The following is a 15,668-nucleotide window of genomic DNA, read 5'->3' on the forward strand; positions in this document are numbered from 1 at the left end:
GAATTGGTCTCAATATACAAAATGGTCAATATAATGATGGTGTAGAATATGTGAGTCACTTGAAAGTGAGAAACGTCAATCCAATTACTTGGTAAAAAAGAGAGTAGGAGGTGCAACTTATGGTCAATTTGCAGGTGTTGTCATCGGTACATTTATTGTACTATTCTTTGTGTGGTCTTTATTGCCATTATTGGATGGAGAGTTTCAAAGTGTCGAAAGCATCGCAGGATCCAAGCTGTTATCACAGCCATATTTGGATATGAAAAACAGCTTCGAGAGATCAGAACCACTTCCAAAATGTAGAAAAGAATGATAACATAATTCGTGGCTATTGAGAGAATAAAGAAGTAATTATTACTGCTACTTGACTGTGTGATCTTTAATTGTGTGCATAATAATTATCAGCAGTACTATTACTATTATTTGTTTGAAAAGTCAAAATTTTATTATTACTATTAAAACTAAAGGGTGTTAAAGACCCATACATGAGATGGTAAATTTATGGGAAGAATATTAGAGGATAGCAATACATAATAATATAACACACTTATGTATTTTTTTTTTACCACATCAATAATGGGATCAGCCTCATTTTAACCATAAATAATAGAGTAAAGCACTCCATTGTCTTATAATGCAACACTGTGCTCAAGTACAAAGCAGTCCAATCCATAATGTCCACAATCCAATATGTCAAAAATGTCTTAAAATCAAATGCAAAATGTCAACTCCTAAATGTCTGTATACCAAGTACAATGTCAATGTGTAACAAATGGGAATCAATGTTATTGAGACTGAATAATTTTGACTCCAAGTTTCATTGAAAATTGTTTGACTTTTTCTAATTCCAAAGTGGTTCTAGCAAAATTTAACCACAATGCACGTGTGTAGAAAAACGCTTTCTATATATTACCTACTGATACCGGAGCATGGAGTGGCTGTTGTCATGTATACTATATATTATACATAATGATAATTACATGTTCTCAATTTCTTGAAATGTAATGTTTTCCCTTGATACTACTAATCTTCAGTGCAAAAATATAATGTACTTCATAAATGACATGCATGGTAAGTATAATTTGACAATTTAGGTAGGTATTATTTACAAACAAACAACTTTCAGTTTGTGCTTTGCTGTAATAGTCCAAACAAATTGGTAATGCTAGTATGTATAAGAAATAAATTATTTTAACACACCACAATCCACTCAGTGTTTCAGTTTGCCATTGTTTTGAAAGAGGTTTACATTGATAATCATTACACTTTTAATTACAAACAATCAAATTTTTGGAAGAGGTTTGCCTACCCTCCTCAGATCCATAGTACAAATGTTTAGGCAGTTGCAGTTACATTAGTGAAGAAGTATTCAAGACAATCAATTTAACTTCTTAAGCAATTAGGTTAAGTGATTAATTTTGTCAATTAATATTATGGATGAGAAAAAAGGTTAAAATGTGTTATTATTAAATAATTAGCATGATTGAAATCTATATTTTTTAGCATCTGCTGACTCCTTAGTGTCTTGGGTTAGTGATTTATTTGCTGAAAACATTGTAATTATAATTTATTTTAAATTTTATTTTCTTTAATTATAGAACACAACTGAATTGAATGGGAAAAAATGGAACTCCAAGGACTCACTGTATAAATACAGCAATCGCAAAGTTCATGCTAGTGACTATCTCATTCATATAACTGTAATACAGGGTTTGGGTTTTTGTCTGCTGGGCAATATTATCTACTACCCTTTCTGCTCTATACCAGCTGTAGTTGCAGCCACTAAGGTATGTGAAACAAATGAAAGATTGTTGTATTGTATATAATTAGGCACGTGATGCCTGAAAAAGAATGGTGATGTTACCAAAATGAAAAAACAAAGCCCATCTTTGCCATTCTCTTTAGTGTCTTGGCTCTTGTGTGGTGGACTGTTTCTCTTTGTATTGCTGGAGTGGTTGTTGTAATTCTGGCAGAAAAAAATCACATTATTCATGACTTTCTATTTGGGCAATAAACTGGCTTTCCACTAAATTCAAAGTGTGATCAGTTTGAACAGTTCTTCATGTATAAACCATAGACACTAAATTAGATTCTAATAATTTAAAATGCAATCAGTTTGAACAGTTCTTTCATATGTAACGTTCTTAGATTCTAGTAATTTCAACTGCAGTCAGTTTGAACAGTTACTGTAAAGACTTAGATTAAAAAAACAGGATTGTTCCTGCTACAATAATTATATATATCCTTCCTGCTGACGGTTCAGCTTCCTTTTTTCGAGCTACTGTTAGTCGGTGATTGTCTTTGTCTACACTTTTGCGAAATGTCTGAAGGTATGATATATTTTCTTGCTAATGATGATGTCTGATTGGTTGGTTGTGGTGCTAACTGGCTAACTTTATTCTTCCCACCTACAGGTACGGCTTATCCACCATCGGTGAGTGAGTACATGGAACTTCATACGATTAGGAAAATGAACGATAATTATTGAATGTTATAGTTCCTTCAAGATAAAACGTTTAAAAGTATCATCTCTCAAAGCTTTATACACAAACTATACTACTTGGTTTGTGTGGCCATGGCATTTACCTTAATTAGCATAACTATATATAAACTAGTACTAAATTTAAAGATTGTAGAAAAAAAAGATCAATGAGGATTTGATGGAAAAGAATGTGTGTATTCATGCCTATAATAGTCATAGTCTTGGTTGTACTTCAGAGATTTTTTCAAATGTTAATGCTACAGTTATGACAGTGCTGCATAGTAATACTTACTATTAATTCTAAGGTGTCAATTGGGATCCATACATAAGTGAGTAGAGTTGTTGATATACTATTGTATATTTGTAGTCTCTGTGTACACTGAAATTTGGATAACACATCCAAATAAGTAAGTTTAAGGTCGAGTAGCAACTTACAGTTGGAATTAAATCAGGAAGTTGCACTAATAAAAATTATGCAAAAAATGCATAATTTCATTTAGTTAAGCTTTGCATACTCTCACAGGAATACCCTCCCCAAAAGAATACCTCCTCAACAGGGTTATCCACTCAGCAAGGATACCCACCTGAACAGGGCTACCCTCCTCAGCAAGGATACCCGCCTCAACAGGGCTACCCTCCTCCACAAGGATACCCACCTGAGCAGGGGTATCCTCCTCAGCAAGGTTATCCTCCTAAAACCAGGATACCCACCTCAACAATATTTGCCCCAGCAAGGTTATCCTCCTAATTCCTGGATATAAAGGTAGTGTACATACAAGTTGTACCTGATGGAGTCTTCTTTGCCTTAATAGATGCACCACCTCCATATTATGGTCAACCAGTACCTCAAGCTCCAGCCACACAACAAGTATAAGAGTATCATTTGTGCAATGCATGATGTGTTTTTTTTTTTAGGCAGCTACAAATGTTGTAGTGGTACCGCAACAACCGACTGTTGTCACTCAGAGATATATAGGTGCTGGAGGTGACCATTACTTAACATTGTCTATTGTCTTGACTATCTTTTGTTGTCTTTGTGGAACATGGTACTCTCTATTCTGTACCATTTCCTGCCATTTTCTTTGCTATGGGGTAGACAATGTTAGCTTGTTATCAATGAATCGCCACAATAATAGCCCAACCAAACCTTGATAACCTTATCAATTGATAATTGCACAATCAGTTCTAAGAAAATCATTACATAACAATTGAACTAGCCAACCTCTGAATACATAATACAAACAAGAATGTCAAAGTGCATATGATAATGATCTACAAGAATACACAGGTAACTTGCTTATAAAAAAAGAAAACAATGTTTTAAAAAATAATTGCTCAGGCTTAACTTTGAAACCTCTTTCAATAGCATATGACAAAAGAGTTTTATTCATAAAAGCAATAAGAGGACCATGTAGTAACACTGCTGTGGTTTTAGGCTAGCGAGAGCTACAACTAAATTTGTCTGAACCATTATTCTACAGTGAGCTGTTCTTCCTCAGTAGGCTCAGGTTATATACAGTCTTTGACTAGTATTCAGATGGTTTTGGGCCACATTTTGACAAGGATTTTTGTGGTCTTTCTCTAATAAAGTTAATTCAAATATTCTTGTTTTAGGCCAGAGATGCTGAAGCTCGTGGAGATCAAGCCACTGCTCAGAAGTAAAGGAAGAATAGCCCTCACCTGCAACATTATTTGCCATGTGTGGTGGATAGTGGCCCTTGTGATTATTATAGTGGCATCATCAGGGTATATGTTTGCTGGAGGCTCCTATTCTTACTGCAGTTATAGTTCATATTATGGTTATAACTATTGCTACAAATGAAACCTATAACTAATATTTTGAGTGTTTTAATATCAAAAAAGTTTATTACTTTGGCTTAAAAAAAAATTGTTTGTTTTTTTTGATTATATATAATAAAGTACAATATCAATATTAATTAAGATATTGTTTGTCTTGTTATAATTGTCATATTAAACAAAGATCATAACAATGTTGTTTGTTTATAAACCCATTGTTTGTGAGCAAACTAGCTAATATGTTTCTTTTGACAAAAAAATCATTGCATTATAACAGCCAGTTGAGTACTAATAACCTCTTTCTTACTAACATCAATGTGTTCACTAATTATAATGTGTTATGTGTGACAGTCAATTGTGACGTCATATGCACCAGTGGATCACCACTACTAGCTAAGAAGAAGTTGATTGTTTCATTGCACTTTCTGCGGAAAAGAAGGTGACATTGTTATTGTGTCAATATTGTTACAATTGCTTTATAATGGAGGACAAGAATTCACTACTAAATCCTGATGAAAAAAAGCAATGACTGTAAGTCTCTTTCAAAAATAAAGTGACAACTTATTTTTGCTAAAGCCTTCTGAGCCACAGGAATGGAAAGCACAAATGAGCACTCAGCCACCAGAACAATCACAGGAGAGTGATACTCAAGCACAAACAATCCACCACTCAAAGAAACTACACCTTACATCCTCCAGCTGTAGATGGTAGGTCAGAATTAGCTTAATTTAATGATAAAACTCTTAAAACAGGAACAGCATTCACAGCAGGCACCACCTTATCCAGCGGAGCAATACCCTCCCCTTCCCCACACTGCAGCAATACCCAGCTCCTCCACCACCTAAACCTCAACCTCAACTCTATCCTCCACCTCAACTCTACCCCTCCTCCACCACCAGCCTATTCTGCCGCTTCTCAAGGATATGGTTATCAACCACAGCCAATTCCATATCCTCAAAACAGGTAGCCTATTGTTATAATGTTTACAAAATATTACTACTACATTTGTGTAGATATGTATCAGAAAGCCCCACAACCTTAAATACCTAAACTGAAGTAAATTACACAATCCAAACACACAATATAGGTACATATCCCATTAATAGAAGCAAACTATAATACAAGAGCAACCGTGGCTACTGTTGTGACACTGAAGTAGCGAGACAATGTCCTTACTCTGTCTATTGTTTATGACATTCTATTGTGTTGTCTCAGTTGTTCCGGGTTCTCAATGCTATGTACAATCATTTGCAATTTTCTTGGCATTAGCTGTACGTGTTGATAATCATTAACATTCATCTCTGCTATTCTTTACTACAGGCAAGAGAGGCAGAAGCTGCAGGTGATTTTAATGGCGCAAAAAAACAGCAGTTGTTGTAGCACTGATGTGCATATAATTGGCCATGACATGGTGGATAATTGCGTGTGTGATTATTGTCATAACAGGTGCCGTTGGTTACCCTGAGAACATGTGTTCAAAGACAAAACATATATTATGGATACTATCATTATTATTGTTATATTGAAGACAATGATACCTCTTTATTACATATTCATTCCAGCAGTTTTGTTTATAGACTCATAGAATTAAATAATTATAATATATATATTATCAATTACTTATTAATTAAAAACAAACTTGCACAAACAACAAACTTCCTATCTTCCAATTGGTTAGTTTTATACAGTGAGGTAAGTATCAAGTTAGCATATGGGAAGTTAGCAAAAATTGCGTGCTACAAAATAGCTTCCATGAAGATAAAATCATCTGTTCATTGCAGCTAGGTAAGGGTTAGTTAAAAAACAGTATATGGATTAATTGTCGCTATTATTATTTTACTGTTTGCTATCATTAGATATTTTTGACACAAAAAATATGACAGGGTAAAATAATAAAATATCTGCTGTTCTTAGTGAACATGTTGATGTAGTCATTTAATTTATTTGCTGTGGGTAATTGTAATGTTTTTTACAGAAAAGGATCCACAAGATCAAGGGACAATGTCCCTGAATCAGATAATGAATACAAGTGAATCCAACTTCAAAGTTGACATATATATGCTAATAATGACTGCAGTTCAATAGTATCACAATCTTAGCATACTTAAAGCTGTGGGGCATTTATAAAACAATACTCTGTTCAATAGACTGATGATACTGCTGGAACAGATCAAGACAAAATGAAGAGTCCAAGGAGACAGATAATGCTAACAATCAGGACACCAAAGAAGATGGTGTGCTTATAACTGTGAGTACATATATCACTGTAAAATTGATTCATTTTTTAACCAATTCCATGACCATTTTTGCTTGCATGCCTATAATTAACAAACAATATATGCTGTTTGATTATTAATTACTATGGAATGACTGTAAATGTCCTTAAATAAATGACTTCTCAGAAAGGATAAGTGCATGTCATTGGAGAATGTTTATCATAAATTCCATAGTGACAATCCTTAAACACAGACCCAATATCCATGAAAATTCTGTCTAACTAATGAGATGTTAAACATAAAGTGTCAATCGTATATGTGTTTATGATGCTTACTACAATTCAGTATACAATATGCAACATAAATGACCATGAATTGTTAAGGTTATTATGACATGTACAATTACATTATATTATTGTAAATGGTAGCCTCAACAAAAAACCCGAGAGCACAGATGATGATCAACCAAAGAAAAACCTGAACCAACGATCAAAAGGAATAATCCGAACCACTGATCAAAAGGAAGATGTAAGTGTACTCATATTTATATTATGTAATAGACCATCCATTTACAGAGGAGCAGTAACAAGTCAGCCAACTATCACACAGGAGATAGCAACAATACCTGTTCAAAGATCATTACCTCACGCTTTCCATTGTCATGGACAGTAGCTGTGCTGTTTGGTCTAGTTGGTGTTCACTGATATTCACAATTCCAGGAATTTTTTCTTGCTATTTTCAGTAAGATTATATACTACTGTCGAGAGTAATGACATAAGAACTGTGTTTGCTTCAGCTCAAGAACAAGAAAGCTAAAGGCAATAGTCTGGTTCTAATAAAAGGTCACGTGGTGCTCTCTGCTGTAATATCATTGCAGTTCTTTTGTGGCAGTAGTAGTGTTAGCAATTGCTTCAATTATTCTAGGAACTCAAGTCCCCATTTCTCCAAAAACATTCACCTACTGAACATTTAACTATTTTAAGCAAAAGATGATGACATAACTATAACACAATAATTAATACAATAACGATAGCAATAAATAAAGTATAAGTAAAGAGCCAACAAGTCCCATTCCTTTATAGGTGATCAAGATGAGGAGGAGGTGGTGGGGAGGGGCTAGAGAAGGGAGGTGGAATAGGATAGTACATCATAGGCATAGGAAATCGAGGTTGCTGTTGACCTGGGACTGTTGGCCTCCAGTTGCTGGAGTAGGAGCAAAACATTGCTAGCGGTGGATAACCTGCCATATTGACTTGGCCTTGAGTAGAAGGCGTAGTCAGAGGAGTAGATATATTTGAGTTTTTGTAGAGGTGTCCATTCCTGGTCCCATTATGATAACGCAGTTTCATCATTGTAGGTCCTTTGTCTCCCAATGGTTAGATTGATTGCTGCCTGAGTTATGATCCCAACGACTTCCTCTATTGCTGAGAACTTTCCCACCTCCACGTCCTCCACCACGCCCTCCAGAAAATTCCCCCTTTCCTCCTCCAGACATATTTCCATGCCTTGCTTGGTAACGCATACGAGCTAAAAAAGAGTTAAATATAGCAAGGATATTCTCAGTACATTTACACAATATTCCATCCCAATGATTACATTTTTCTTTCTGTAAAGATTTAGCGTATTCCATCAAGTCATATAACTTGGGATTGACAGATTGGCTAGCCTCTTTTAAAATATCTATTAACTCCTTAGCTTGTCTAGCATTCTGTAAAACATAATAAAGGTAATAGGCTAACCCCTCCAATTACTGAGGATAAAGTACTATAAAAAACTATATGCAGGACCAGTGTTCTCGGCTCGAGCCGTTCTCCCGATACGATTTATATAGTCCTCAGTATTGTTAGGGAAGTCTAGTTAATAACATACTTGATGTCAGTTACATCTACATGAATTGAAATAGTATATAGTATAAGGGACTGTGGTGATTTGATATATTTATCATTACATTACTTCAGCTGTCCATCCTTTAGCAAGGGAGTGAGATTAAGGAAACTACCACTCACCTGTCCCCTCCCCCTTGTCCGCCATCACCGTGGCACCCCACCCATCACACCAGTGTGACCTCCAAACACACTTTAACTGGAAACCAGAAAAATGAAGAAGCTCGATTCAAAGACTGAAGAAGTAGTCATTGGAGGAGCATTTGACAATTAATTTGTTAGTGTGAAGTGAGTGGAATCTTGTCAGTGTAATACCTGAGTTTCATTCTCAGTTGAGTATGGTGTTTGGATATGAGACTATTGTACCTGTAACCAATTGTACAGTACATATAGAGAAGATTTGGTGTTGGGAGGTTCCTTTTAGATATGGAGGAAATGGGGTGCGAAGATAGGCGATGATGGCAGAGAACGAGGAACAGGAAGACTTTTACTCACTCACAATTCCTATAATCTATAGTGGGGGATATATATGTGTACGTTTAGTATATGAAAATAGGACATGCATATTATTATAAAGATAGAAGACAAGTGGCAGGACGGTGCCATTTTCCAAAAAGAAAAACGATGAGGAAAGTTTATTATCCAGTGCGATGAGCCTCTCTTATCGTCATCCAAGTGCACGCAATGCTGCCCACACATTGAAGGCATGCCTGCAGAATTGGAACTGGAGAATAGCATAATATTTATAAATAGCTCATCATTCTATTTATAGTAACATGTGCTACCTTACCCAATCCTCTAGATTCTACATCAGTGAGTACTATAAAGTATAGGAGCTTTCCCAGAACGAAAAACTCTAAAATCAAAAAAATCAAATCAAATCAAAAAACAAAGCTTACCATTTAGAACACCATTCTCTCTCAGTTTGTACTTTATCGCCATGGGATACAGATGGCTGGCCAACTACAATAAGCAATCAATGATTAGATACCCTCCCATAAAGAAGTTCTCTCATGGCTTTCCCCCCCCCCCCCCCCCCCCCCACCCTCCATAACGTAGTTTACGACCCCCCCCCCCCCCCCCCCCCCCCCCCCCCCCCCCCCCCCCCCCCCCCCCCCCCCCCCCCCCCCCCCCCCCCCCCCCCCTCCCGCCCCCCAACCCCCCCCCCCCCCCCCCCCCCCACCCCCCCCCCCCCCCCCCCCCCCCCCCCCCCCCACCCCCCCACCCCCCCCCCCCCCCCCCCCCCCCCCCCCCCCCCCCCCCCCCCCCCCCCACCCCCCTTGCCCCCCCCCCCCCCCCCCCCCACCCCCCCCCCCCATCCTCATCAAACGCCCCCCTTCCGTTTGGGTCTCCACAAAAATGATTGTCTTATTCTCAACTTCCCCATTATAGTCTCCAACATGAATTTAACCCTTTATGCAATACAATGATAGATTTATCAACTAGTCTAATATACTTTTCTACTTACTTGGAATCTTTCTGATATTCTTCACAAACTTCAATAACTTGAGTTATATTATATGATTAGCACATAGGTCAAGTGAACCTATGTTAGACTTGAATATAAATCTTTTAAAAAGTCCTCTGCTAATCCTACTCTCAGGTTCAATATTACTATTGGGAATATCTTTATATTACCTTTTACTTCTTTAGGCCAAGTAGCACTCCACATGAAACTTGACGATCTGGTTCTTATTTGATCAAAAATTTTCCTTATCTGAGGCTCAAAAACCCATATCCAACATTCTATCAGCTTCATGGCTAACACCTCTAGGCATAAAGTGGTGTCAGTATTAGTGGGTAGAGACATTATGACTCACTAAATAGGTACATCTTTTGAGATTTGTTTACCAGATTCCAGAAAATCTATAGCAATCTACCAGGAGTGGCAATAACAAACTCACAACCTAACAATATATAACTCAAAAGATACAAACATAATAGGCCTCATTTACCATTGACAAGATCTCTTATTTGATTAATATCCTCAGAGCACCTCATATACACAAGTTGTCTTAATATGACATAGTTTACTGTACGACTCAACAACACTCTAATTAAAGAGCAATTATTATTAGTTATTTTAAAAGTCATATCTTGGTACCTGAACTTGTAATGATAACTCACGAGTTGGTACTTAGTACTAATACCTACAATACAATATACATGAAGATACATTTAATTATAACATCTTGTCTACTAACGATAGGGGCCTTCCCCACGTTGTAATTTGGGGTTGGTGCTCAATGTGTTTCCAAAAGCAGGAGGGAGTTAACTAGAGAATAAAAACCGCACCCACTGAATGTAAAAGTACATTGTGTCTTTTAACTTACAGCCAAGGGTTTTCCAGAGTCCGTCTGTGCAATGCCACACACATCGGAACTGACATGTCCATAGACCAACCCTACATAATTGATAATAATAAGTCATGTGACTGTCCGCATGGACATCACCCTGAGCTTGAATTTGGAGTTGGTTCAACAAAACCTTGCTGTCTGCATTACATGTATACTAAACTAACTCTGAGAAAACAAAGGGTTAAATTTAATGCACTCACATTAGCAACGTTACTCCTGGATGAAATTAGCTTCCTCAAAATTCAAAACAGCACGTCTTGGTATAGTTCTACCTTTGACATACATGTTTTTAGACCTCCAATATTCACTTATTTGAGCCTGTAATGAGTGTATGTATATATATATATATATATATATATATATATAGAATATATATATATCTATATATAATATATATATATATATATATATATATATATATGAATATATATATATATAATATAATATAATATCTAATATATATATTTCAAGTGTTATATTAATCTAAACCTATTATTACTCATTAATGAATCATGTCCTTACATCAGAACGTGCTTTAGAGTCAGGGTGTTCATGAAAGAAGTTCTTCCTAAAACCTGGAAGCTTAGCCGACTCCCAACGAGTTTTTCCGAGGAACATATGTATCCAGGTCACGAAAGTCACTACAAAGAAGGTAAATAAAATCATTGGATCACTAATTTCTCACCTCTTTTTGTCTCGATGGCCATATCCATCATGACTTCCTCCATAACCACCATGTCGCGCATTATTTAAAGCTTCCATTGTAAGAATCCCGCCTGGGACTTCTACTTCTACTTCTGTGTCTAGAAGAATTGTAACGATGATCTCTATAGCGCCCCCAATGCCAGACATTTCTCTATAATCTATATTGACCACAAGTCTAATTCCCCGTTCATCTCCGGATACTCTAAACCACGTGTAAGGACTTACAAAATGGATCCATACCAGGTATTTTTTATGTATCATATAAACGTATTACATTGATATTTATTATTTTAGATGTCATATGCTGCCCCCCTCCAGTCATGTACGGAGCACCCTCTTATCCAATGGGCCTCCAGGACCCGCATTTGGTGTTCCTCCTGGACCCTCACCTTATGTTGTCAATCCATACCCACCAGGTACATCAATTATTACTATTGTTACTACTAAACACGACTGGTTTTAGTACCATCATATGAAATGATGCCACCAATGGCCATACCACCACCACCTACTGAAGATCATCCTGACTTATATATTGCAGAAGAGGTCAAAACATTTTCTTCCCTATTTCCTTTATCAATTAAGACAAAAGGTTAATAGTGTCTCATTGTAACACCATGGACAGACAATGGATGGATTGATAGATAAATGAGAAAATGAATGGATGGGTGAATAAACAGATTAATTGATAAGAAGACTAATGGACAGACAGCTTATTTATCAATCTTTGTTCTAGAATATTCCTGAATACTTATTATTTATGAAAATGAGTTCACATCGTCTCTCTGATCGTTACTTCAAAGAGTTTCCATGGGCCTGAACCGAGAGAATAGCACCACTAGTACAAGATGGTATGATAATCTATTAGAACATAACCTATTATTATCTTAATAGATAAAGCTTCTTCTTAATTCTATTTCAAGAACTACGATATAGACATATTTATGCTAAACACAAGGTAACATTTATTACATGTATATGTATTAATACATGTACATGTATTGTCTGTAGCCTACTATAGAACATCGTTTTGAGTCATACTACAGCTACTGTGATTTTTTTAATGTTATATTGAGTAAGTTATGTCACTATGATGTAAGAGATGTGATGAGAGCAAGTATTTTCTAGATACTGAGGAACCCATTGATTTAGAACTACCAAACCAGTGGTTATGGGATATTGTGGATGAATTCATTTATCAGGTCTGTTATCTATGCTAAATGGTTAATTAATTTGGTATATTTGTTAATTTGTATTATTCTTTGTAGTTTCAAAATTTTGTTCAATTTCGTGGTAAACTGACCATCGATCAGCTGATGAAATCAAAATGCTCAAAGAGGACTCTAAAGTGAGTACCACATTTGTCATGGCTTATGTCTGTATTTTTAACTCTCTAGGTTTGGAATAGTTCATGGTGTTTTAAATGTGCTATATTCTCTTGTTGAAAAGTCCAATATCACCTACAGGTAAACTGGTGTGTTGACTTACCATTACACTCATCTATCCACTATAGTTAGAAGCGTTTATGGCTGGAGAAGATCCTGCTTCAGTTGCTGGTATATTTGGTTCTCATTCTCTTTATAAGAACCTTGGCTATTTCAGTCTTATTGGGTTATTACGACTTCATTGTCAGTTAGGAGACTATCACACTGCTCTACAATCTGTAACTAATGTACAACTTTCTAAAAAAGTAAGAAAACTACCATATGTTGGTTGATATAAGCACTCTCTCTCACTCTCTCTCTCTCTCTCAGGTTTTAGCTACTACTCTGTGTTCCTGCTAGTCAAATTGCTCTCTACTATTATCTTGGTTTTTCATATTTTATGATGAGAAGATTATCAAGTAAGGAATGACATACTCTTTTTGTATTTAAACTAATCTCTTTTAGGACACAGTCCGTGTTTTTTTTCAAACATTATTGTATTCATACAAAGAGTCAGCAACATTTTCAGCCTAAATCATATCAGCTAGATATGGTAAGGCTTCTCTATAAATACAGACAGGTCCAGTTTCCCTCCTTGTCACCAGGTTATAAACAAAATGATCAAATGTTGTATATCTTTAGCTATGGTACTAACACTCTATCCTCAGGTATACAGAAAAATACTTTAATGTTAATGTTAATGCTCCTTGTAATGTAGCACATTGATGAAGCTGTTAATTCACAATTAAAGGATCGTCGATTTCTTGAAGACATGACAAAACTTCAAGATGGGTATTTACTATTTTGGACGTTATCTTGTGTTATTGTGTGTTTAGTGATTTAGCTACATACAAGAAATTGTTCACTCAATGTTGTCCCAAGTTTATATCACCTGTAGCACCAGACTATGATGCTCTCCCTGATAACTATAACTATAAGGTTAGACAAACTCCCAAGACATAAGAATGAGACCTGGTTTGAGAATGAGACTAAATCATTTTTTTTTTACAGGCGCCCACTGACCATCAATGTAACCTTTTCATGAGGGAGATAGAACCTCAGCTCATACTGCCAGTCATCAGAAGGTACTAATCATATGTTACAGGGGATTATATTTTATAGCCCTGTACAACAGTTATCTCCAAGTTTTATACAACTATGCCAGTAACTAAGTTAGCCTCTTTTATGGAAAAGGTGAAAAACTTCAGACATATGTAACTAGTATGTGTGTGTGTGTGTGTGTGTGCAATTTCTCTAGGATGAAGCCACATTGCGTGAGTTTGTTGTTGAGATTCAAGGTAATATAATATTGTGTTGAAAGAGGACCATTGTTTTGTTTACTGTAGCACAAACGTAGGACAACTTCTCTGACCAGCTCTCATGCCACAGATGCTCAAACTGTCTCTGATATTGACTTTTACATTGATGGAGTAAGTTCTGTCAGAAAACACAATTCAATTTTAAACCCTTATGTCACCAGGATATGATACATATAGCAGATACTAAAGTAGCTCGTCGCTATGGTGACTACTTTCTTAGAAAATCATAAACTTCAAGATGTAAGAATGCATCTGTTGACTTCCTAGTCATAGCTCATAATTTGGAAGGAATTTAGTGTACTTACAATATATATTGTCTGTTTTTTCTTTAATATGTTGTCTCTTATATAATAATAATACACAAAACAATTTAAGAAACTGACTGCTTGTTGCCATGACGACAACTAGTTCAAAATCTCAGTAAAAGAATCCTAATATTTTACACCAGTGTGTTTTTCTTCTGGCCTCTTCATGATCCATGATAATACCACTTGAAGTAGTCAGTACAATAAACCTAGACAGAAAGATAACTCATTAAAAATTATATGCCAAAATTAATGGACAATGTAACTACACACATTAGGGGGATGGACTCAAGGTCATAATATCTCAACTCACCCAAATTGTCTTGATGGTAATAGATTACTGGCCCATTTTTCCATATCTTTCAGAGCAACATCATATCGTGGACTAATAACACCACATTTGTTAAGTCGACCATTAAATTAACAACTATTTTACCCCCTCTATGATCATCAATAATCTCAAACTCACCAATATAACCTGTTTAATACAATAGGATAATCATTATATCATATGTTCAGTTAATACTCACCTTTCTTCATCATTACAGTTAAAAATTTGACGATTACTTTCGAGGATGGGCCTTAACAATACTTGTCTTTTGCCTCGACGTTCAGCATTACATATTGACTTGAGGGCATCGTTCAAGACACTCATACGCACCATGATGATACACTGGGTTATTATTTATCTTTCTAGAATAGTATTTCTGAGATATTTATCCTTCAATACGTTGATTTGTAAGAGATTTCTTTTAAGACCTTCTCATGCACTACGCCATGTGCAACCTATTGCAGCAAGGAGTGATTGTACTGCGCATGCGCATATCAAGTTTGCTGAGGAGAGCTGAATCAGTAGCAAACAACCCTGAAAATCAAATGTCGTTCTGTGGCTGTCCTCTGGTGAACATTATAGAGATCATTTTGATTCCGGTATGATTTGAACTACATTAAATATTAGATTTAGTCAAAGTAGTGATTGTGTCACTAACTTTTATTCTTTATTTGTGTTATCATGTTTTTTGTTGAAGACTGCATTATATAACCACACTTCTCTCTCTTTATATGAATTACACTATCTTAAATTTATTTTATCTATACCATTACACTAGGTACATACTGCTGTTCAAAATGCAATGTCCCACTCTTCAAAGTACTAAAAAGTACCAACACGACACTCCAT

General features: G+C 36.0%; 1 protein-coding gene and 1 pseudogene across 1 annotated transcript; one reads left to right on the plus strand and one right to left on the minus strand.

Annotated features, from left to right (window-relative positions):
* The first annotated feature begins 11,668 nt into the window (after positions 1–11,668).
* Positions 11,669–13,909, plus strand: LOC121392573 (eukaryotic translation initiation factor 3 subunit L-like). The gene is given in 10 exon segments (XM_041523727.1): positions 11,669–11,694; positions 12,341–12,398; positions 12,452–12,515; positions 12,569–12,642; positions 12,709–12,742; positions 12,745–12,792; positions 12,849–12,916; positions 12,954–13,130; positions 13,583–13,656; positions 13,876–13,909. Coding segments are annotated over 10 exon segments (657 nt in total).
* Positions 13,910–14,600: 691 nt separating this feature from the next.
* On the minus strand, positions 14,601–15,152 carry LOC121392574 (annotated as a pseudogene).
* Positions 15,153–15,668: the final 516 nt, after the last annotated feature.

The sequence above is a fragment of the Gigantopelta aegis genome, unplaced genomic scaffold (genome assembly GCF_016097555.1).
Source record: "Gigantopelta aegis isolate Gae_Host unplaced genomic scaffold, Gae_host_genome ctg4089_pilon_pilon, whole genome shotgun sequence".
Lineage (NCBI taxonomy): Eukaryota > Metazoa > Mollusca > Gastropoda > Neomphalida > Peltospiridae > Gigantopelta > Gigantopelta aegis.